Raw genomic sequence first — 24,896 nt, forward strand, 5'->3', positions numbered from 1 at the left:
TCGCGGGCGTCCGCTAGTAATAAATATACCTAAATAATACATATTACCGCCATGTGGAATGTTGAGACAGTCGTTAAGTATTGTGCCGATTGTCGTTTCAGTCAATGGTCCCGTTTTATCTATTGAATATGGAACCCTAAAAAAACGTAAATGAGCTTTCCGTCACTTATGTAAAGGTGGTGAAATCCTTAGTACATGGAATCCCAACCTATTACCCTATGCGCCTCCCTAAAATTGTAGTCAAGGACTAACTTGTAAAGAATAAAAAAAAATACGTAAAATACTACTATACTATTTCTTTGCTTCGTTTTTATACCCACCAGCGTCGAATAACCCCGTTCACAAAGATAGGTAGTTAAAAACGGTTAAAGAATACACAGTGCTTTGCCCCCCCAGATTTAGGGGGCAAATAAGCGAGATGGGATTTTTTAGGGGTTTGAAATTTTTATAGGTATTTTCAGGGATTAATTAACTCTTTGATATTTTTAAATTGATAATATTAATATTTCTTTCTTGACCTAGCGACTTAAAACGACATTTAATACGTACCTACTTCTACAACCACGGTGTGGTGTCATGAGTGTCAAATGTATGATTTAATTAATCTGAATCTTCAGATGAAAACGTAGGTAATATTTTATGTATAAAATAAAGACTTTTGAAACATATTACAGCATATTATTTCTAAATCATTATGAGTTTATATTTTTTAGGGTTTTTGAAACTTTAGGGATAAATATTTTTGAGAGTTGGTAACACTGGTCGCGCCCCTCTTTGGATCGCCCTACGCTCGCCCTCTAAGTGAAGCGCGCCCCGCTGGTTGGGAACCCATGTCTTAGTAAGTATTAAAAAAAATAAGAAAGATCATCAAAACGGTCACAAGTCTTCCCGTTTTGATGTCATCTCAAACCGTGACTTAGTAAGTGGTGTTACGCAAACATGCGACAATAGTGTTTCCCCATACGATTGTTCTGGCGCAGGCTACGGAACGATTTCTATAAAGTATTCATACGGACGCGGAATAGGGCAGTGACGTCTGTGTTGTTGTCGAGATGGGTCCGAAGATAACTGCTGCGTTGCTTGTCGTTTACTTGGGGTACGCTGTTGGAGATTATAGGAACGATGGGTGAGACTTCATTTTGTTTAATCATCATCATTCACAACCCATATGACCTACAGCTCACTGTTGAGCACGAGTCTCCTCGACGGCAGAGGTCCGCCGGGCTAACGTCCTCTCATTTTTTTTTAAATTATTATTATCAATTCATATTCGGCTCACTGTCACGAAGAGAATTGAGAAAATTCTCTGTTATGCAGGTTCCTCACGATGTTTTCCTTCAGCGTCTGAGACACTAGATAGATAGAATTTCTTAAAATGTAGGTACATAACTGAAAAATTGGAGGTGCATGCCCCGGAACGTATTCGAACCTACGCCCTTCGGTTCGACGACAGAGGTCCACTGGGCTATCACGTCCTCTCGTTTTTTTTAATTATCATTATCAACTTATATTCGGCTCACTGTTGAGAACGAATCTCCTCTCAGAATGAGAGGTGTCAGGCCAGGCCCGATGCGGATTGACAGACTTCACACACGCAGCGAATTAAGAAAATTCTCTGTTATGCAGGTTCCTCACGATGTTTTTCCTTCACCGTCTGAGACGCTAGATATTTAATTTCTTAAAATGTACATAACTGAAAAGTGGTGCATGCCCCCAAATCGAACCTGCGCCCTCTGAATCGAAGGCAGCTTTTTCAATAGATCGATAATATTTTTTTTAAAAGGTTCCTGCCGAGCAGTTTCCAACATACGGAAGATCAGCTCGCACAGCCGTCCGCTAGAGCTGACAAGAGCAGAGAAGAGAGAGATAACCAGCAAGACAGGACGCAGAGATTTGGCGTTACAGACTATGGGAGCACGGTGATAAATATATTTTTTTATTTGGTCTTGAACCCCTTCTAAAATATTAACCCTTTCATGGTATATAACCATTCATGGCCGGTTTCTACCACCAGAATAGACATGAGCTAGGTAATTTAGAAAATATAAATCCCAATTTTTAAAGCTGGAAATACCAATACCAATGGTTATCTTAAGCTTAAAGTACGTAAATGTATCTACCTACTTACATATTAGTAATGAACTCACATAATAGGTCTAACTAAAACTAACTAAACCTATACTATACTTAAAGTACCTACCTACCTATATTATTACTAACACTATACTATCAAAATATTGTCTATAGAATAACCTTAAGAATCCTTAAGAATCATCATCATCATTATCGTCGATTGACGTCAACTGCTGGAGATAAGGACTTCCAAATAGTTAGGTAGGTACAATGGTCTTAAGCCGCACACATCCAGCAGCAACATGCGACCAACGACATATATGGTGAAAAGAAATAGACATATATCAACCAATCACTATTGGTTGATATATGTCTATTTCTTTTCACCGTCCGCGTAACCGGAAATATCGTTCTCTCGCATTGCGTTGGAACGAAAGACTGGAACGACTCCGCCATCATTGGTCGACATTTGTCCATTTCTCCTAACGATATATATCACTAAGCTAAGTTAAGCCTACATGAGGTATGAATAAACCATTATTTTAAATTTTCGTTACAGGGTCCATATGGTAGCACAGCGCCGGGTGCCTACGGCCCCCTGAAGATAGACCTCGGCGGAGTCCTGCTGGGGTCCATCCTGGGCTTCGGCGCTGTTATCATCCTGCCCAAGATCATCCACGCCTTCTCGTATGGCTATGGGGGATATGGTCGCAGTATGTATTATCATTAACAACCCATATTCGGCTCACTGTCTTCTCTTAGTATGAGAGTGGTTAGGCATACCTGAGTATTTTCTTAATTCTCGTGTGTGAAGTTTCACACACGAGAATTAAGAAATAAGTACTCAGGTATGCAAATGCCTCACGATGTTTTTCCCTTCACCGTCTGAGATAAGTGATATTTAATTTCTTATAAAATATTCGTTTTAACATAAAAATGGAACCGATTTTATGGAGTTATTTTGATTTTAACACAAAATTTACTGAACTGATTGTCATAAAAGTGAAATGGAATCAATCTGGAACTGGAAGTATAACTACCTACTCTTTGAAACAAAAAAAAAAGAATTTTCAAAATTGGTTAATAAATGACGAAGTTATCAGGAAACAAACATTGAAAAAAATACATACGTGTCGAATCGAGAACTTTTCCTTTTTTTTTGAAGTCTGCTGAAATTTGAAAATGCACATAACTATGAAAAGTTAGAGGTGCCGGACCGGATTCGAACCTACGCCCTCCGAATCGACGGCATCGAAATTCCCGTGTATTACGAATATTCGGTGTAAAGAAGGAATATCCGTTTGATGCGATGCGTCTGATACGTATGTGTCGATTTATGGCGGAAATGACATAAGGCGCTCGTCGTACGGTCGGCTTCAGTATGCTCGTGGAGTTCGAGTCTCTTTTTTTGGTTACAGTTCACGACCCACCACTGGGTCCCTTACTTTGGGAACCCCTGGTCTAACTGACAAATAAATATTGAAAATATTCTTTTTTTTTAATAAAACGATATCGACAGGCGTGGAAACTGATCTCGGTTCGATGTCGGAAATGGTGAATCGACTCGATGAGATGCTCACTCGCTACAACATCGACTCTTCATCGTGCATGCAACGCCTCGCATGCTCCTACGTGCAGCTGGCCAATGAGAACATGCTGACTGGCAATGCTACGGACTTCGACGCTTTGCTTACTAATTTATCCAGGTAAAATGATCTAATGCGTTTTTGGAGTTACTAAATATTTTGGCCACTTGAGCGAAAAAAGCAAAAATTAGTAAAACATAATCCACAATCCTTTGCTTTTAAGAAATCTTTACCCTTATATTGCGCGAACCACCCCCCCCTCCCCCACACTAATTTTGATACTGGGCACAGACCCCTCCAAGGCACGCTAAGCCACTGAGGCTGATCCTGAAAACTTGATTTAAGCTGTCCTAGGCTTTAAAACCTTATGTACCAACCCTGATTTGTAAAACTTGGGATAATGGACAAGACCAAATAAGCAACTTAAAGGCAAATACTTTTTATCACCATGTAAGATCATATAGTCATATAAACAGTACATATATAAGGACATAATAATTATGTCCTTTTTATACGAATAACATAGCCTCTCTTAGGTAGTCAGGTAAAAAACTAACTGAACGTTTATTTTGTCCACAGTAACTCTTTAGTGCGGCGCATGCTAGATGGCACATCGATATACGAAGCGATGTCGACCGGACGTTCTCTAGACGCCGATTGTCAACAACTCTACCCCAAGTGTAAACTGGACAGGAAGACTGTTGTCAAAATTATATCGCAGCTTGTACCTTCTTAGTGATAGAATTAGTATTTTAATTTTTAGTATTTTTGTTGTTTCCAGATTCAATAATTTTGCGCTGAGAAAAAATACCGCTTATACTTAAAGTACGTAGCAAACCAGCCCCCCCTAGCCAAGTGGCACGTCGATTCTCTTTCTACGATCGCTAACGCTTCGAAAACTAGACAGATGTATGGGAATGACAGATCTTGATCACGTGACCTGTCTATAGCAAATGTCATACTATGTGTTGCTTCTTGTATAGTAAGCTGCGCTGTTGCAAATGCAATTCTTGTTGTTTAACCTGTGTCTTACAATAAAGGGCCGAAAACGGAACGTATATGGTGACAGCATACTTCGCTCATTGAAAGCCTATTTAAAACCCAAGGACTTTCTCGCTAACCGCCAAACTGTCACCAAATACGCTATAAGCCGTTTTTAGAAGTAAAAGCTGATTTTTTATTAAGCCTTTACAAAGTGGTCCTTCGAGCCGGAACCATTACTAAGTATACGGCATCTACTTATTTTACATATACTGCACCTGTAGTAAGTAGTACTTTGCAAGCTCGTTACGCAAGTAGTACATTTTATCAGTACTAATAGGTATTATTGACAATACTATGTATATGGTAAAGTGGTCTTTAAGAAAATAATACTCATATTGACGGAGCGTATTGGTTTTGGATCACAAGATTGTGTGTAAACTAAAATAACGTCAGCATAGTACGAAGCGCATTGTTAAATCATTATTATTATATAAATAGTAAGACATCGGATGACATCTAAACCAAAAAAACGTCGCTTAGCAACCACTGCAAAGAATGATAATTTATATTTTTACAGTGCTGACGCTCCTTCAGTTTCCATTACAAACAACGCCAAACAGTCTTCAAAAAGTATATAAAAGCTTAGTTTCAAGTTTTTACTGACCAAATAAGGAATATTTTTTTCTTTGTTCCTTTCTATTGTACATTTATGTTACAAATAAAAACAAATTTACAAAATTTAACAATTTTATTTACTTTTAAGTCAACACCAAATCCTATCTACATCTGATATGCTCGGCAACTCAATACTCGATACGATACAATTTGTTCGGTTTAATCTTACTGTAGACGCGATTCAGTCCTGTTCCTTAGCCGCTATTGAATTCCCGATTATACAGCTTATTATGGAGAATACTATACTATGTCGTGATTAGATTGAATTCACCTCGCACTTAAAATATTAACAGCTTTGCGTGTCATATTGATTTTGCCGAGGAATCGAAGTGTAAACCTCGCGTGGCAGTCAGTCAGTCATTATCAACCCATATTCGTACGAACTGACTGACTGCTGAGCTCGAGTCTCCTCTCAGAATGAGAGGCCAAATAGTCCAAAACGCTGGCCCAATGCGGATTGGCAGACTTCACACACGCAGAGAATTAAGAAAATTCTCAGGCATGCAAGTTTCCTCACGATTCGATTACGATTTTGCCTTCACCGTTTTGAGACACGTGATATTAAATTTATAAGATATCAGTACAGATAACTTCATATCAACTTTGAAAATAATTTATATAGGTTTACGATACCAATGCAAAAACAAACAGGGTTTAGAATTGAATTACAAAATACTGGGGTACCTATAAAATTCATATTAACCTTAATGTAGGACGTAGGAAAAAATAAGGTATAAGGTAATAAGCAATTCACCTTTATTCGGGAAAATGATTTGTGTAGCCAAGGACTTTCGTCGGTTGGTAAAGTCAAAGTCAATCTAATCACGAAATTTGTGTACTTTTAAAATAAACACTTATTATCATCTAGAATAGTTTAAATATAAATGCTTTTGAGCATTATTTTTGGCAACTTTATTTTGGTGCAACTACACTATGCTTGGCAACTGCTTGTTTTATCTGTAATTCTTGCATATTCTTGTGGCGACAAAAATTTTTGGTGTTCACCTATTTATTGTTTTTTTTTATTTATAGAGCTTCACACCAAAATAAAGGTACTGGGCAGAATGTCCATTGATTTTAGCCTCTAGGTGTTAAATTAAATTTCGCTATTGTTTTGTGCACTGAGTATTCATAGATTAATCGTTTCAAAGCAAATATAGTTATTGATAAATGGATCTTTTCAAGTGTAATGAAAATGATAGATACATTTTAGAAATTATTACAACTAATCAATTCATAAATTCCTCAAACCGGATTGGTTCACATTTTAATAATAGAACTGATTTTGTGTATCACATGTATTTTAATATACAAAATACAGCATCTACTTTAAATACAGATTTAAAAAATATATTTTATAATAAATCGGAATGCTTAGGCCAAAAAAAAAAATATACACTATACGCAATTGTTAATATTAGAATCAATTGTATAGTCTATACTTTATGGTCAATGGTGAGTGATGTATCATCATTGGTGAATGCAATGAGATCATAGATAAAATATTTGTTGAAAAGTTACATTAAGGTCATCATCACAATAGAGAAATTTAATTTTACCCACGCTTTCAATGAACCATTAAAATTAAACATCAATTATTAGAATCAAAGTTACCACATTTATTAATAATAATTTATATATTACCACTGACTTACTTGCATATATTCCTATTTGCTAACATTGAATAAATGTAAGTTTATGAAGATAAAGAAAATATTATTTAATCGAAACTTTTGGTTTGATATAAATATGGGGGGGGGGGGTTACTTTCCTTAAACTACGACATTTTATTTACCCCGTTATAAGCCCTCGTTGCCAAAGTATATTTTAGAAACAGTCGATGAAGTATAAACATTAAAACCTACCGTGCACCATAAAGCGACAATCATCTTGACTTATACAATATCGCCTATAATGCGTAATTTTACATCTTATTATAACTGTAAAGCTAAGTTTACGAATGTCAAATGAAATTCGTAATGATTACGTTTAGAATACGTACAGAGTTTACGCCGTAAAGTTTTTAAACATTACAACATAACAGTTTGAGCACTATATATGTATTGAAAGACTAACCCATTCAATGCATAGAATACAGTTATAATAAAAATAGCTATAATAATATAAGTCTGCATATAAATATAATAGCTTCCTTTAGAAAGCAATTTTTTTACAATTCAAAACCTCTGATTTAAGAATCATATTCATTATGAAAACGAAAGTTTAATGTTTAAAATATAGGTTTGACGTGCATACAAAGTATTTTTCAAAATTGGTAACTTCATAAAATCGATGACAACTGACAAGCATCAAAAAAATAGGGTAGCTTTTGCAAAAAACGCTTTATTTTTACATGACAGCAATGAATGGGTTGGAAAATACTAATAAATTAATCGGCAAATATGTATTCTAATAACCCTAACTCCGAGCATATTCCATCATTCAGTGTCAACTTTGTTCAATCATTCATTCATTCGTACCTTCAACACAGCATCTGTGTATTTTCCTTATACTACCAAGGCAGTTCAATATAGCTAATCCATCATATCATTGTTTTACGACGTAAAACTTAGATTACATTTAAGACAGGAACATAAATTGTGTAACAATTTATATAAAACATAATAAGAAATGGTAACTAAGATTGCATTAGAAACATTATGCCTTCAATGAAATACAGATTGGCTGAAATTTAGAACCTCATTATATTATATTTAGTAGATTAAGTAGACATATACATTTTAAAAAATATTTTTACTACATTATATAAGATGGTCATGATCATGATCATGGTCACATACTCTTTTTAAAAGTAATAGTGATAATCTAAATAAGAATTGAATGCCTGAATTTTGGACAATTAATTTGTCACTGTCTAAAATTAAGGTAAATTTGATTAAACCACGCGATGGACGAGCAAAATGATTCTCGATTTCATACCACGCAATTTATCTAATAATCTTGCATATACTTCATATTAGTAGCATGTATTTCATTTATGAATTGTTTTTATATACTAATTTGAAATAAATTTAAATATCATGAAAAAATTTTTTGTGATGATAATAAATGTATCATTGTATTTATTTATGTCACGTTTATTTTTTATAATATTTTTTCACAATGTATGATTATGAAAAAAGTACCAAGTATAAGATTTAGTGGCACATGAAGAAAACAATAAATATACAAGAGCTTCAGTACATAATAATAAAATGTATAAAAAAAAAATTTCAACACTTTATTGCAACACAAACATTATAAAACTAAGAAATGGCATCACTAGATCATAAATACAGAGTAAAAATGCTTTCATGTACAGTATAAAAAAGGATATTTTAATAGATTAGCTATTATTTCATTTTTTACATTACTTATTTTTGCCAATTTTTAGTAAACACATTTTTTTTATATAATAAGTAATAATATAAAGAAAAAACCAAAGTATTTATTAATAAACTTATTTTAGCATTTGGAATTAAAATCAATAAAAATGTTTTTGTATTACCGGAAATATTACACTAATTTTTATTATTTAAAATTATTAAAAATAATTAAATTTTTTAATAACGTAAAATATATAATTGTAATTGTAAATAAACCCAAACAATTTTTATATATCATAAACAGTCCATGCAGGAGGTTGTTTTTGAAAATAGAATGTTAAAAACTGCAGAATCGATTGTAAGATTTTCACAAGTTTTGATAATAGGGATGATGACAGTGTTTTAAATTGTATATAAATTAAGAGTACGCTAATAGTAAAGCAATTTTGTAAAAGTAACAGGGTATCTGCGATCATTACTTTCGGAGCTACAGGGATTTAAAGGGTCAGATTTGCGGCGCTGCCGCGGATCCCTGTAAAACGCCCCATACAAAATGGTACGAACTTATGACGTTATAGGCAATTAATGACCGTTAGATTTGTATGGGCGTTTAAACAAAATTACTAATATCTGCGTTTATGTTTATAGTTCAAATATTAAAAAATGTCACATTTAATGTAAGGAAGCTAAAAATGTATGAATTTTCATCTAATTACGATAAAATATTTTTAGTAGATTTTAAAATTTTATAATCTTATTTATTTTATTTATAAATATCCAGTCAATCTTTGCTTTTTATGTATAAATTAGTTAACATTGACTTTATTTACCCGAATGTATTATAAAAATCAATATATTCAAACCTAGTCATCATCCCCATTTCAAAAATTTTAAAAATTCAGTAATCAACGTACATTCTGAGTAAGCATTTCATGAAAATTTTAATTTTTGGAAAATTTAACAATAATAGATGATTGCATCTTGGAAATATTTCATCAGAAATGTATTAAACGAATTATTATTTTGATATGTTTTTTTTTTTAATTTGATAAAATACCTTTGAATTGATGGAAAATAATACGAAATTTTGAAAATGTTCACCAGATAATAATTGTAAAACAAATATTTTTTTTTTCATTTACAAGAATCAATTATCAAATCCGGTATTAAAGTAACCCAGACTAACTGAAAGATATCACGAGTATTAAGTAATAGGAGGAATGTATGCCTTGTACTTGGCAAATTCGTTCATAGGTAACACTTCCGATGGTCCGCGCGGGCCGGGAGGAAGGCTGCGATGCCCCGCGCGCACGATTTCATACCCGCTCAGTCCTTCCCGCATATCATGGGAGTGTCATTGACGAACTTCACAAGCTATAGACCTATACTATACTATTCTAGTACAAGAAGTGTAAGTAGCAACTGAAGTTGTAGTGTTCAAAGATTTTCTACTATATAGATATGTTACTTGCCTAAAAAATCACCACTAAAGAATTAGCTATTCCACTGAACGCACACATGCACAATTTTGTGTTTTTACATTATATATTTATGTACACGAGTATATAGTTTTTACACTTCCTGAACACACAAGTCGACATTTTTTTTTTTATAAATAAATATACTTAAACAATACACATCTGTGTATTTATACATATAAATACTTATATTAATTTATAATGTATAAATACACACAGACACTGGAAAACACCCATGCTCATCACATAAATATTTTCCAGTTGTGGGGATCGAACCCACGGCCGTGGATGCAGAAAGCAGGGTCACCCACTGCGCCGCAGGCCGTAGGTATTGTTTGTTTAAATAATTATCGTTGTTTACAATTCGACTGAATGACATTAAGACAATTAGCCACTTATGTCCGCCTCAGTTTCGATGCGCTAGTTAGTAGTACATAGCTATAGTATAAAATCTTTGGTAGGTTACTATAAAATAAAAAAATCGCGACATACAATTCAACAGTTAGTCTGGGTGAAGTTAAAGTGGGGCCACGGGTTTTGGCGATGCGCGGTTTTAAGGCCAAGTTACACAAGGAGAGTAACGGTCGCTGCATACTTTACAGGTAGGGTTGCCAACATTTTTTTAGAAAAATTATAGTATTTTTGCGTACTATATATTTATTCCACAGTATATAGTACGCCGACCCGAATAGTAGAACCGTACTATAATATATAGTATAGTACAATATCTATACTAATATTATAAAGAGGTAAAGTTTGTAAGTTTGTAAGTTTGTAAGTTTGTAAGTTTGTAACAATTTTTTGAAATGGGGTAATCTTCGGAACTACTGGACCGATTTTAAAAATTCTTTCACCAGTAGAATGCTACGTTATCAGGGAGTGCTATAGGCCATATTTTATATTTCTATCATATATAACTACTGAGATATCGCGGGTTTTCTCTTACAGGTCAGACCGAAAAACTTACTTATTCGCATGCGCTGCCTCAACCATTGCGTATAACTGAAATAAATGTATGGAGGCTTTTTGAACCTTTAAAAGTTCTACAAAAAAGTCCGCGACACCATATATCTATTATCTTTTATATTTTAGCAGATATAGTACCTTTAGTACTTTAATAAATTATTTAAATTTTAAACTAAGGTTTACGTCATTATTAACACAACTAAACTTAAATCCTTATCAAAATAAATGATTTAATAATCACAAGGATATTATAGAGATAAGATTTGCTGTTTACAGTATGTTAATTAGTTATATAGTTTCGGAGATAATACAAAATTTGTGAAAGTCGCAGAAATGCCGCTATATGACGTCCCGCGGTTTCAATTACGTGGTTCCCGTTCCCGTGTGAATATGAGGACCAAACATAGCCTATGACACTCGCAAATAATGTAGCTTTCTATTGGTAAAAGAATTTTCCAAATCGGTCCAGTAGATCCAGAGATTACCCCCGACAACCACACAAACTTTATCTCTTTATAGTATTAGCATAGAAGTCGCTTGGGAAATTATAGTCTTTTGGTCATTGCACCACGCACAAAAGGCTGGACCAATTTTGCTGAGGGTAGGGATAGGATAGAGGTAGGGAAGGGGTAGGATAGAGGTAGGGTAGGGGTAATTTAGGGAAAGTGTAGGGTAGGGTAGTGTAGGGTACGGATAAGGTAGGGGTAGTGTAGGGTAGGGGCAAGATAGAGGTAGGGGAAGGATATGGAACGTATAGGGTATGGGAGGAGTAGGATAGGGGTAGAGTAGGGTAGGGGTAGGGTACGGGTAGGGTAGGGTTAGGGTAGGGATAAGATAGGGGTAGGGAAGGGTTAGGGTTAGCGGTAGGGTAGGAGTAAGGTAGGGGTAGGGTAGGGGTAGATTAGGGGTGGGGTAGGATAGGTTACGGGTAGGGTTAGGGTAGGGTAAGGTGGGGGGAGGGAAGGGTTAGCGTTAGCGGTAGGGTAGGAGTAAGGTAGGGGTAGGGTAGGGTAGGGTGAGGTTGGGTAGGCTTACGAGCAGGGTAAGGTAGAGGTAGAGAAGTTTACATAAATTTTTACGCGGACGAAGTCGCGGGCGTCCGCTAGTACTATATATTATAAAAATAGTATAAAAAATAGTAGTATTGACGACCCTAGGTACAGGGTTAGACGGTGGACGGTTATTATACTTTTTGAATTTGCATGCATGTTGCATGGTAATCCATTGAGCAGAACCAGAAATGTAGTATAAGTAGACAGACAGACAACAAGTTAAAAAAATGTCTTTTTTGTGTTCTTTAACACTTTTTTTATAGTCCCCATCTAGATTTGTTGGTAAATTTAGTCAAAGTATAGACATTATAATTTTCTATAGACCACTACAGACCAGAGGTTATTTAAGTAATAAGGGAATACCTTATTAAAATCGATTATTAAAATTGTATGTGTTTGGGTTAAGATCATATCAAAACAATTTTTACAGCTTACTTTCCAGAAAATCTCCTCGTGTAACTTAGCCTTTACAGCCGAAAAGTTGCATCCTTCATAAATCACTATAACATTTGTAATATTGAAATGAAAAAAAGCTGAAACTGACAACTTAGTATACGCCACATTAAAAAAAACCCTAAATTAAAAAAAAAATATGGGATCTTATTTAAGCGTTAATACTAAGGGGCCAGAGTCAATACAACCCCTTTTGGAATATTACAAATTCTTATTAATTTGTGAGTTTGTGAAGTTTTAAAGGATAATATCCGGATGAACTGAAGCAATTTTGAAAATTCTATTACCCTTGGAAAGTCACGTTATTTGTGAGTGTTATGTAAATTGTATCCCCTAATCCCTGCGGGATTGGCAACGACGCGGGTGAAACTAAAAAAAAGATTTTTAAAAAAAATCGACTTACTTACGACGACTTAGAAAATTCTAGTTTTTTGATTTCGGTAAAAAAAAAATTATAGTGATTTCGTCGGGCATAATACTCCGCGCCACGAAAGAAGTCCCGCAGCTGAAAACTAAACTAAAATTGGCAGCGCCTTACACAAATGACAATAAGACTACCATCACCAAATGACATTACCGCCGCGCCTACGGGACTTGTTTGGTGGCGCGGAGTCTACTTGCAACGTTTTTCAATTTCAGTATTATGAAAAACACTTACTAATGTTTCAATATTTTTTCCAGTTGTTGTTACATCGTCAAAACCGGGGTCATTTAGTAGTCAAGTCAGGGTGTTTTTGGGTTATTTTGCCGGCAGAGTCGGAGTTACTCGTAGAAGAGCTCCGAGTCGGGGCTGGCCGGCAAGTTGGGCTCATATCATTGACACAGCATGCTCAGGAACGAATTCGCGTAGGCCATGGGTTTGACGTCCGGGTGTGTCTGGAAAAACATTTTTATTTAATTAAAGCTGCACTAGTATTATAAAATCTTTTTAACAAAAAAATTTAACCAACTTCAAAATCACAAAAATAAAATAAAAAGCGAAAAATAACATCGTATGTGCTACCTGCTGATCACTTTGAAGGCGATGCCAAGCCACTAACATATTAAATAAAGCCGTTTCTGAAAGAACCACTTTAAGATTCAATCGGCTTTATTTAATGCATCACTGTGTTGGCACCGCCTTCAAAGTGATCAGAATGTAGCAGACACGATGTTATTTGCTTTTTAGTTTATTTTTGTGATTTAGAAGTCTGTTAAATTTTTGTGTTTAAAAGATTTTATTTTTCTGTTTTTAGTGTATTCTAGCATAGTGAACGAAAGCGCCACAGTACGGGCAATTTCGTTATTTTCATCTGAACAAAAATTGCTGAACCGATTTTCATGAAAATTAAATGCGACCAATTTGGAAGTATACTCTTTCACACTAAAAAAGGATTTTCAAAAATGGTTAAGAAATGACGAAATTATATTACGAATAATAAAGAGGAAAGATTTGATTGTTTGTTTGCATTGAAAAAAACTCTCAAAATTACTAAACCGATTTGAAAAATTCTTTCACTGTTGGGAAACTACACTTCGAGTATCTCCGGGTGCTATAGGCTATATTTTATCCCTGTGTTACTAAAGGAACGGGAACTTGGGATGTGAAATTATACAATGTAAAAAAGTACTATCTCGAGAAAAAAGTACTATCTCGAGAACCCCCGGGAATCCATGGTATACCCCTCTTTAAAAGAGATACGTGATAGCTCAGTGGATGTGGAGTGGACCACTCCGATTCCGGAGGGTGGTGGGTTCAACCCCGGTCCGGGGCATGCACTTCCAACTTTTCAGTTGTGTGCATTTTAAGAAAATTAAATATCACGTGTCTCAAACGGTGAAGGAACCTCTCATTCTCAGCAGTGAGCCGAATATGCGTTGATAACGACGACCGCTCTACAAAAGTATGTGGAGATGATATTATGATGTAAAAAAGGATTTGGTTAAATATTTGGCTCAATATTAGTGTTTCATGAAGAAAAAGCATCTTTTTTTCACTTTTCTTGTTCAATATGTTCACTGGTGTACCAAAGCGTATTATTTTTTTCTGTTATCAACAAGATTAACAAAAATCTCTCAAAAAATATAATAAAACCCAGGCTGTATGTACAATATGTACAAATTAAAGATGAAATAAAAATGTCATAAAATGTTGTAGCATACTTTTTTTGATAAAGTAATGATTTCATTATTAAAGTAGAATTATCAATATGTTTTAGATATAAGTAAATTGTCGGGTGGTTAGGATATACCAGAGCCGGGTATCATTCTCTTATGAGTCAGACTAAACATTCAATCACAGATTCAAATCATTTCTTAGCGGGTCGTCAAATTTATAGCACAGGGTGCTCGAGTGTATTTCCCATAACTTCAAAGTGTTGACGAGTCCACTTATAGGAGCTTAATTGCTTAATGACTAATATTTTTTAACAACTAAAAAATAAAAATTTATTATGTTTTTATAAAAGTAATTCAAATAATTCCGACTATCCATGTAAGACACGCCTTTATCTATCCTTACATTTTAAAATACGTCAAACTTGGCTACGTCATAATTATAAGGATGCTTATAAGGGACACATTTTAAGATCTATTTACAAGAGAAATTTTATTTATCCCGAAAATATTTATTTTAGAACACATGTTCCTTGAACATTTTTAATTAATTTTCGGTAAAGAATATAAGAGTTATGGGAAATACTCCCGAGCATCCTGTATACTCTGGAACCATAGATAATAGAAAGATTTATTTGTCGATATGTTTGTAATCTTTTTGTATAGTAGTAATTTTAATTTAAAGATTAAAAATAATAAACATTATAAAAAGTTGAACATACCACAGCTCCGTAGCACCTGAAGTTTGGTTTGAGATCTTTTCCGTTCATTGTGATGAAAGCGCCCAGGTTGCCCATTGTGTCACTGAAAACAATAAAACAAGTAAATCAATATAAAAATTCCAGAAACACCAACTGAGTACAAATTATGTCCAAGTGAATCTGACATAGATCATTCCATTCTCATACAATTTTTAGTGATAGTTTTTTATTGTTCAATCACATTGATCTATAAAACAGTCTTTTGACTCTCAAAGTTTACTGTTCAATCTCAATCACACATAGACCACGCAGTTCTTCTGCTGGAAGTTGACTAACAGAAGAATCGTCTCTTACCAATAATTGGGTGTCTCATAGCCCTCGTTCTTAGGCCTCGTGGCTGCGTATGACATAGTCTAGGCCGTTCTTCTGCAGGAAGTTGACTGTCAGAAGAATTATCTCTCACCAATAATCGGGTGCGGAGAAGACAGTGATACACTTTCCGTCTTGGGATGTCTCATAGCCCTCGTTCTTATACCCTGTGGCTGCGTATGACATAGTCCAGGCCGTTCTTCTGCAGGAAATTGACTGACAGAAGAATCATCTCTTACCAATAATTGGGTGCGGAGAAGACAGTGATACACTTCCCGTCATGGGCTATCTCGTAGCCTTCGTTCTTGACCTCGTGGCTGTGTATGATGTATACCAGGCTGTTCTGCAGGAAGTTGACTAACAGAAGAATCATCTCTTACCAATAATTGGGTGCGGAGAAGACAGTAATAAACTTCCCGTCGTGGGCTATCTCGTTGCCCTCTTTCTTGACCTCGTGGCTGCGTATGACATAGTCCAGGCAGTTCTGCAGGAAGTTGACTGACAGAAGAATCATCTCTTACCAATAATTGGGTGCGGAGAAGACAGTGATACACTTCCCGTCGTGGGCTATCTCGTAGCCCTCGTTCTTGACCTCGTGGCTGCGTATGATGTAGTCCAGGCCGTTCTTCTGCAGGAAGTTGGCGGTGACGTCGGGCCCGAACTGGCAGCCCACGCCGCGCTTCGACGGCGCCCTGCCCGCCATGAACTGAGGGTCTGACCACAGCAGTTCGCACATTATACCTGGAAAAAAATATTGCTGTTGAGTTTTTTTTATTGTTGTCATGACTGATGGTTAACCTTTGGTTTGTAACTCCAAGCTGACCTGTGGATGTTATGAGAATTTTCTAAATTGGAGCAGTGTTAGTTATTACCTAGATATATGAAAGTCACTCCGCGGTTTCAGTTTCAAAGTAGTTTTCTTTACTTTGGGAATGCGCGAATAAAATACAAAAATCAAAACCTGTGCAAAATTATTACATATACGTTGGAATAACAATGTTTCTTGGTATTTAATCCGGTCGACCGCGCGTATATCATCAAGCGTGACGTCATCAGAAGAGAACAGTCCGCCGTGAATAACTAGCACGCGGTTGCTAATGCAGTGTACGAGTGGCAGCCATTTGTACACCTCCGTGAACATTCTGTTCACTTAGTACTAAGGTCTACATCACAACCGAGTTCAATAACCATTGCGATAAAGACCTAATGAATATGATTGAGCAGTATCGTGCACTTTACAGAAGCAAACGACCTGTGCAAAATTGTAGTCATGTGAAAAATATCATGTACATACATTTCATTTTTGATCTTTTTATTTTTCTTTTAGATTAGAATAACAATGTTACTTACCATCCTCGGGCGGTTGTTTATTTCGATCGACGGCGCGTATGTCATCGAGCGTGACGTCATCGGACGAGAACAGTCCGCCGTGCATGACCAGCACGCGGTTGTTGATGCAGTGCGCGAGCGGCAGCCAGTTGTACACCTCGGTGAACAGGTCGGCCATTTTTGACGTGTACTTTGACGTCACCTCGCCCCGGAAGCCGTACATGCGGTTCATGTCCAGGGTCTCGTGGTTGCCTGTAATTAGTGATGGGATGATAAGAATATTCTATATTATTAATGGTAAATAACGATATATCTATCGATCGATCAATGTATTTATAAATGACTAGCGGATGCCCGCGACTTCGTCCGCGTGAAACTCGATGTAAACTTTCAACTACCCCTACCCTACCCCTACCCTACCACTACCCTACCCCTACCCCGTTTTCTAATTATTATTAATATGAACTTCATACAATAACAATAAAGCTCAAATTGACTACGTTTTAGTTACAAATCATTTGTATGGGAAAAAGAAAAGGGCTATTTTTAGGGTTTTTCCAGCAATAATTCTAATTTTTCTCGCCGTAAAAACCATCCTTGAACTTCAACGAACATTTTAAAAAAAAGATTTGGCCAAATTGGTCCAGGCGTTGTTGAGTTATGTGCTTACCAACACATTTTGCGATTCATTTTTATATTATAGATTAATCAATTTTTTTTTCAGAACATGACATTTTATTTTTTTTGCAAATTGCCGCCTTCTATTCACGAACATCCATTACGTTATTTTTCTATATAATTCATGTTTATCTATAATCATTCAAACTGAATAATAATAGGCATTCAAGATTTTAACGTTCTAAGTTTTAGGGAGTGGCAGTGCTTTACATAAATGTATTGTAACACTCATAAATGAGGCACATATAAATATTTTTTAACTTATTAATACTGCGAAATTATTTAATACTCATAGTATCGACGGCATAGTAATAAGTTATAGGGATTTAAAGGCAAAAAACGATTCTTTTTTAAATTACGTTTGTCAAATACTCATATTTATTTATATGCCACAAAACAAAGAAACTAAACAATAATAATAATCTATACTTATAATAAATCTGTACAGAGGTCAATTTTGTACACGAAATATATTTCCAAAATAAATATCAGGGGGTGATTAGTGGTCGATACTGATGCCAAAAATGCAATCAGTAAAATTTTTGTCTGTCTGTCTGTATGTTCTTTATAGAAACAAAAACTACTCAACGGATTTTAACGAAACTTGGTACAATTATTCTTCATACTCCTGGGCAGGTTATAGTATACTTTTCATCACGCTACGATCAATAGGAGCAGAGCAATGAAGGGAAATGTTGGGAAAACGGAAGATGTTACTCCATTTTTTAAGCTTCTGTCGCCGTTGCGTGGTAGGGTAGGGTTAGAGTAAGGGTAGGGTAGGGTAGGGTTAGAGTAGGGGTAGGATAAGCATAGGATAGAGTACCCTACGGTAGGGGTAGGGTAAAGGTAGATTAGGGGTAGGGTAGAGTAGGGGTAGGATAAGCACAGGATAGAGTACCCTACGGTAGGGGTAGGGTAAAGGTAGATTAGGGGTAGGGTAGGGTAGGGGTAAGGGTAAAAGTAGGGTTTCAAGCGGACGAAGTCGCGGGCGTCCGCTAGTAAATAATATAACAATCAAATAAGAAAATATAATATTTTGTGTTAGTACAGCAGATCTAAAATTTTATTTACACATACACCAACAGAGCAAGTTTAAATAAAACTTGCAATAACTCAGCGGGCGATGGAGCAAGCTATGATTGGAGTTTCTCTGCGTGATGGAATTAGAAATGAGGAGTTCCACAGACAAACCAAGGTCACCGACATAGCTCAGCGAGTCACGAAGGTGAAGTGGCAATGAGCCGATGGATGTTGGGGCTCCAAGGTGCTGGAATAACGACCCTGTTGGTAGCCATTGGATGCTGGTGGCATAAGGCCGTTGTTTTTGGAAGTTCATGCAAGAGGCCTATGTCCAGCAGAGGATGTCATTCAGCTGATAAGATAAGGTAAGGTTAGGTTGTAATAACTCACCTCGAGACATGAAAAAGTGATCCGGATAAAGAAGCTTGAAACTGAACAGTGTGAAAATGCATTCAACACTGAACGAGCCACGATCCACAAAGTCTCCGTTGAACAGGTAAGGGTTTTTCTCAGAAGGCAATCCGTTGAGGTCAAAGATGTTCATGAGGTCGTAGAACTGGCCGTGTATGTCGCCGCATACTGTGAACTTCTGGTCATCCGGCACCTTTATGTCTACAAGAGAAGGCTGCTTCTGTAGATATGCTTTCACATCTATTAAAATCTGAAATTTGAGATATTTACCTTAAACACTGACATTTAATTTTTTATTTTTTTTATACGACCTTTATTATTTTTTTGAACACGACCAATATTCCTATTCTCCTCCAACTAGTCGGAAAACACTGTGTTAAGAGTGGGTATGACAATAATCCAGCAGATGAGATAATCAAATCGTCACCTCCCAGTGATGAGTCCAGTAAGTTAACCATTGAGCTATTGAGGCTTTTATTTAATTAGTTAGTAGTTAAAATTTTCTTTTTCACTATAATGAAAAGAATAGATAGTTAATTTTTTTAAGAGAATGTTATTTCTCATGATATCCCAAAGAAAATATCATAAAATTATGTTTATGTTACAGTTTGATTATACTATTGTAACTGTATTGTAATTGTGAATAATTAAATTGTGATATTCGTATCATTTAAAAAAATTGTAATGGGGATGATGACTAGGTTTGAATATATTGATTTTTATAATACATTCGGGTAAATACAATGTTAACTAATTTATACATAAAAAGCAAAGTTTGTCTAGATATTTGCAAAATAAATCCTATTAATATTATAAACGCAAAAGTTTGTATGGATGTTTGGATGTATGTTTGGATGTTTGTTACTCTATAACGCCGCTGGATTAACACATAGGCTACTTTTTATCCCGAAAAAATCCATGGTTTCCCCAGATTTGCGAAAACTGATGACTTTGATGATATGAATGTTTGTTACTCTTTCACCCCTCAACTACTCAACCGAATTAGCTGAAATTTGGTATTAAGATATATTTTAGCCTAGATTAACACATATACTACTTTTTGTCTCGGAAAAATCCATGGTTTTCGAGGTATTTGTGAAAAACTAAACTCCACGCGGACGAAGTCGCGGGCGTCCGCTAGTAAGATTTAGAAGAAATTTCAAAATGTATTAAAAATCTTTTATCATAATTAGATGAAAATTCATACAGTTTTAGCTTCCTTACATTAAATGTTACATTTTTCAATATATGAACTATAAACATAAACGCACAAATAACAAAGATATTAGTAATTTTATTTGAACGCCCATACAAATCTAACGATCATTATGTACCTACGACGTCATTAATTCGTACCATTTTGTATGAGACTTTCCAGGGAAATCTGACCCTTTAAATCCTGGTAGCTCCGGAAGTATTGATCACAGATATCCTGTTACATTTACAAAATTGCTTTACTATTAGCATATTCCTAATTTATATATATAAATAACTAGCGGACGCCCGCGACTTCGTCCGCGTGAAACTCGATGTAAACTTTCAACTACCTCTACCCTACCCCTACCCTACCCGAAAAAAAAAATTAAAAAAATAATAAAAAGTATCCTTCTCCTGGCTCTAAACTACCTCCCTGCCAATTTTCAGCTAAATCAGTTCAGCCGTTCTTGAGTTATAAGTGGAGTAACTAACACGACTTTCTTTTATATATATAGATTTAAAAAACTGTCATCATCCCTATTGTTTGAATTAATTTTAAACACTTACCTGGTATGCATATTTTTTGTCTAGCTTCTTCTGTTCTTTATAGTAGTCCATCAGATGGGTGACGAATTTGAGGGTGACTTTACCATCAACGAGGCTCGGGCCTTCGTATTCATCTTCAATTGCTGTAATTTAAAAAATATTGCCACTTAGTGTTTTTCCGATAGCATGGTTACGGTGACAGTCGCCTGTATGACGTTCATAATACCTAAAGTATTATATATAATTCATAGTTTGCTGCGATTCACGATAATAGTACATTATAGTGAATCGCTGCAAACTTTCAATAGTGAAACAAATTGTCACCCGCACCATCCTACATGAAATGAACTGTAGCAGGACCAATACCATACTGTTAATTTTGAGTGTATACAGATTTTTTTAGAAAATGGTTGCTCTTTGAATTTAATAAATAGAAAATAAATACTACTGGCTAAAATCTATTCATGACCCAAATATTGTCAAGATTGTAAGTAGAGCCAGAAATAGGTAAATAACTAACAAAACAATAATAATTATTGATAATGATAATTATTATTAAGTGAAGGCAGTGATTCTTGTGATGACGCATATTGTGAGGAGGTTCCTCACTCTGGAGCTCTGACCACAGGTTGCTTGGACACTCAAATGTCCCGCAGCGGGAGGGTTTATTTTTTTTATAAATTTTTAATAGTATTTTGTTATATATTGTTAAAAATTAAAAAAAAATATATAAATAAATAAATGAGAGAAAAATAATTATTAATCAATTATTGTCAATATCAGCAGATGGACTTACACAGCTGGACATAGGCCTCTTGTAAAGATTTCCTATGTGATGTTGGTCTGCCTAATGGGGGTTCAACCAACACCTATCAGCTGTTCAAAAGTATATTACAAGCTCATAATGATATTAATATGACTCTCCAAAAATACATAGTAATTTCCTTGCAAAAATTTGGTTTGTAAGATTAACAAACAGGAAAATTATACAGCAATACATTTCCCTAAAAAATATTCTTACACATAGCATCCAGATTGATAGTATCTGCTATATTTACTTCCTTCTTGTCAACCGAGATTGCTTTTTCAAAGGCAATTTTTTTCACTATCTTATTGCATTCATTGTATTTCATTTTTGCATCTTGATCATTTGGCCTCACTTTGGTAACCTGAAATAATAATAAAAATATATATTTTACTTTCATAACTGCTTAAGCCTGTGGGGTTAGAAACCCTAGGGGTATTCCCTCCTTCAAAGAAATTCTCAATAACTAAAACCTAGTGGTTGTTTATACCCTCATGCGTTGAAGAGCATGCTAGGTTGTTTAAAATTCATTTATTTTAATTAGTTTAGTTGGAAATGTCAACTTATGTCATGATTTAATAGTGGTAATTAAAGTCAAAAAATTAAAATTAAAGTCAAGAGGTGTCAGTCAGTTCTATTCTTAATGTTTTGTATGGAGTACTATAGGTGTTCACTCTACAATGTCAGAGCAACTCGCTTGCATGATGACAGCTACATACATAAGGACAGAGAGTGCTTTGTGGTGACCACACTGACCCAATATTCACTAGTTTACACATAGCATCTGCCCACTGTCCACCCATTTGATTGACCATCTACAAGGTGGTGTTGTGCCATATGGTTCTAATGAACTGTGTTGCAAGCCAATGGGGTTGATGACTAGGTTTGAATATATTGATTTTTATAATAAATTCAGGTAAATAAGATCAATGTTAACTAATTTATACATAAAAAGAAAAGATTGACTGGATATTTGCAAAATAAATAAGATTATAAAATTTCAAAATCTATTAAAAATCTTTTATCGTAACTGATGATCGAAACTAGATGAAAATTCATACACTTTTAGCTTCCTTACATTAAATGTGACATTTTTTAATTTATGAACAATAAACGCAAAAATAACAAAGATATTAGTAATTTTGTTTAAACGTCCATACAAATCTAACAATCACTAAGTGCCTATGACGTCATTAGTTCGTACCATTTTGTATGGGGCATTTATCAGGGTATCTAACCCTGTAAATCCCTGTAGCTCCGAAAGTAATGGTCGCAGATACCTTGTTACTTTTACAAAATTGCTTTACTATTAGCATACTCTTAATTTATATACAATTTAAAAAACTGTCATCATCCCTATTAAACTCCATAGTTTCATGAAAAGTGAATGAAATGTCACGGGATCAAGCCATGTCTGTTGGACTATTGTCACGTCCTTTAGTTAAGTCTGTTGAAACATCAGTATAGGAAAAAATGTTCAGTTTATACACTAAGAATACGGGAGTTTACAGGAGCAGTCACAGCTGATTTAAGTTTTCATCTCAAGTATATCAAGTACATTCGCAATCAGCTTTACATTCAGCAGGAGGCTTTATATGCAGATTATTAAAAATAAAACATTTCATCACTTCAAGTATTTCAGAATTACTGTCTGACAAGATAGCTTAAACATCTATTTAATTTGTCTACTTGGAGCCCACCAAAATGTTCTGTTGACTTTGGCCTGCCCACCCATGGCTATGTCGGTTAAGCAAGACATGTATATTGCAGACTAAAGCTCAAGTGTTGAGAGTCTTGAAGGGTTAATATTATAGGCAACGGCTCCATAATAGTTCCATGATTACAAAAGTGAGTTAATTATGCTTTCACTCTTAACAGATCCAATTTTAAAAGTACCTTCACCAATGGATTATCCGCAAGTAAATTAAGCCATACTTTAGATAAAGGGAACCTTGCACATAAAATAACAGAGCGTTCTTGTTAAAAAAAGGAGTCTTTTAAACATTTGGATATTTCATCCTACCTTACAACTTCACACCCACTTCAGCTTTTGACTTGATAAGCCGATGGATGTTGAAAATTAAAAAGTGAGGTTATGCATTTCCTTAACACATCCAGTTGGGTTATTATTACATTCCCTATTCAATGGATTTGACTTTGTCATTGAGAATTATTCGCTTATTCAATTAGCTTTGAATTTGTCACTGAGTTTGAAAAGAGCCCAATAGTACAATCTAGTCTTGAAAATCTTTATACTTACATATTCAAAATCCTTGAGCGCTAACTTGTACTTCCCTAATGACATATAGGACGCCGCTCGTCTGTAGTACGCCTTAGTGTACGATTTGTCCAGACCAATAGCCAGTGATGCATCGCTCAGTGCATAGCCGAAATTTTCCAGTCTTAAATTAGCAATACTCCTATTTGCATAATACACAGCGTTCCTGGGGTTCTTCTCGATAGCTTTGGAATAAAATTCAATTGCGCGGTCGTAGTTTTGTTCTGAAAATTAGGTTATCGACCGCTTAATTTTAATCATTGAAAAAAACACAACCTGCATGCACTTTTAGAGGGAATACAACAGAAATATTGTGCATAGTTGTTAATAATGTAAGACATTGTGATGAATTGGTTATAAATGGATAAAACTTACTTTTAAAATATTCATTGGCTTCATTTTTTAAATTCTCTGCTTCATCAATGTCTTCTTGTGATTTGGGAGCGGATATCCATAGATTACCAGCCATGGCTACGCTTTGTAACTTAACACGATGTAAATTAGAACGTTTATAATAGAGATTTAGGTTTATTCATGAGATAAAAGTGCAATTTTCTCACATCCATTTACTTGCGAATCGCAAATCACGAAAAATTAATTCGGAATTGATGGATTGATGATTGAACAAATGACTTTTACATTGAAATGTTGCTATTAAAATTATTTACCAATACAACATCAATCGTCAAAAAAAGTATCCGTTGTCTATGTTATCCCATAGACTATTTAATAATAAGGCTACATTTCACTTGGTCACGACTTGATAACGAACTTAGTTTTTCCCATAGAATTAGTACTTGTACCGACTCGTAAATCTATGGTTTTTCCCGTATAACTTGCTTCCGAGCGAGTGCTGCAATCATAAACTCAAGTGG

The 24,896-nt window shown here is 35.1% G+C and overlaps 2 protein-coding genes across 2 annotated transcripts; one reads left to right on the forward strand and one right to left on the reverse strand.

The window, feature by feature from the left end:
- Positions 1–1,052: 1,052 nt before the first annotated feature.
- Positions 1,053–4,845, forward strand: LOC112046446 (uncharacterized). The gene is made up of 5 exons (XM_024083067.2): positions 1,053–1,126; positions 1,784–1,919; positions 2,633–2,786; positions 3,593–3,779; positions 4,239–4,845. Exons 1-5 carry the CDS (start codon positions 1,053–1,055, stop codon positions 4,393–4,395), a joined length of 708 nt encoding a protein of 235 aa, XP_023938835.2. The 3' UTR covers positions 4,396–4,845.
- Positions 4,846–5,372: 527 nt separating this feature from the next.
- LOC112046430 (serine/threonine-protein phosphatase 5) lies at positions 5,373–24,668 on the reverse strand. Its single transcript, XM_052888075.1, has 9 exons — positions 24,397–24,668; positions 24,004–24,245; positions 21,960–22,107; positions 20,960–21,081; positions 19,175–19,445; positions 17,108–17,338; positions 16,279–16,498; positions 15,410–15,491; positions 5,373–13,469 (listed from the first exon to the last, which is right to left on the reverse strand). Exons 1-9 carry the CDS (start codon positions 24,488–24,490, stop codon positions 13,407–13,409), a joined length of 1,473 nt encoding a protein of 490 aa, XP_052744035.1. The 5' UTR covers positions 24,491–24,668; the 3' UTR covers positions 5,373–13,406.
- Positions 24,669–24,896: the final 228 nt, after the last annotated feature.

This window comes from Bicyclus anynana, chromosome 21, assembly GCF_947172395.1.
Source record: "Bicyclus anynana chromosome 21, ilBicAnyn1.1, whole genome shotgun sequence".
NCBI lineage: Eukaryota > Metazoa > Arthropoda > Insecta > Lepidoptera > Nymphalidae > Bicyclus > Bicyclus anynana.

Bases quoted from the DNA above. Each gene is read 5' to 3' on its own strand.
- LOC112046430 (XM_052888075.1), bottom strand. From the start codon at position 24,490: ATGGCTGGTAATCTATGGATATCCGCTCCCAAATCACAAGAAGACATT. The intron at 16,499-17,107 runs GTAAGTAACATT...ATTTTTTTCCAG, and splicing joins TAAACAACCGCCCGAGGATG to GTATAATGTGCGAACTGCTG. The intron at 15,492-16,278 runs GTAAGAGATGAT...TATTGTTTTCAG, and splicing joins TTCTCCGCACCCAATTATTG to TGACACAATGGGCAACCTGG.
- LOC112046446 (XM_024083067.2), top strand. From the start codon at position 1,053: ATGGGTCCGAAGATAACTGCTGCGTTGCTTGTCGTTTACTTGGGGTAC. The intron at 1,920-2,632 runs GTGATAAATATA...TTTTCGTTACAG, and splicing joins TTACAGACTATGGGAGCACG to GGTCCATATGGTAGCACAGC. The intron at 3,780-4,238 runs GTAAAATGATCT...TTTTGTCCACAG, and splicing joins TTGCTTACTAATTTATCCAG to TAACTCTTTAGTGCGGCGCA.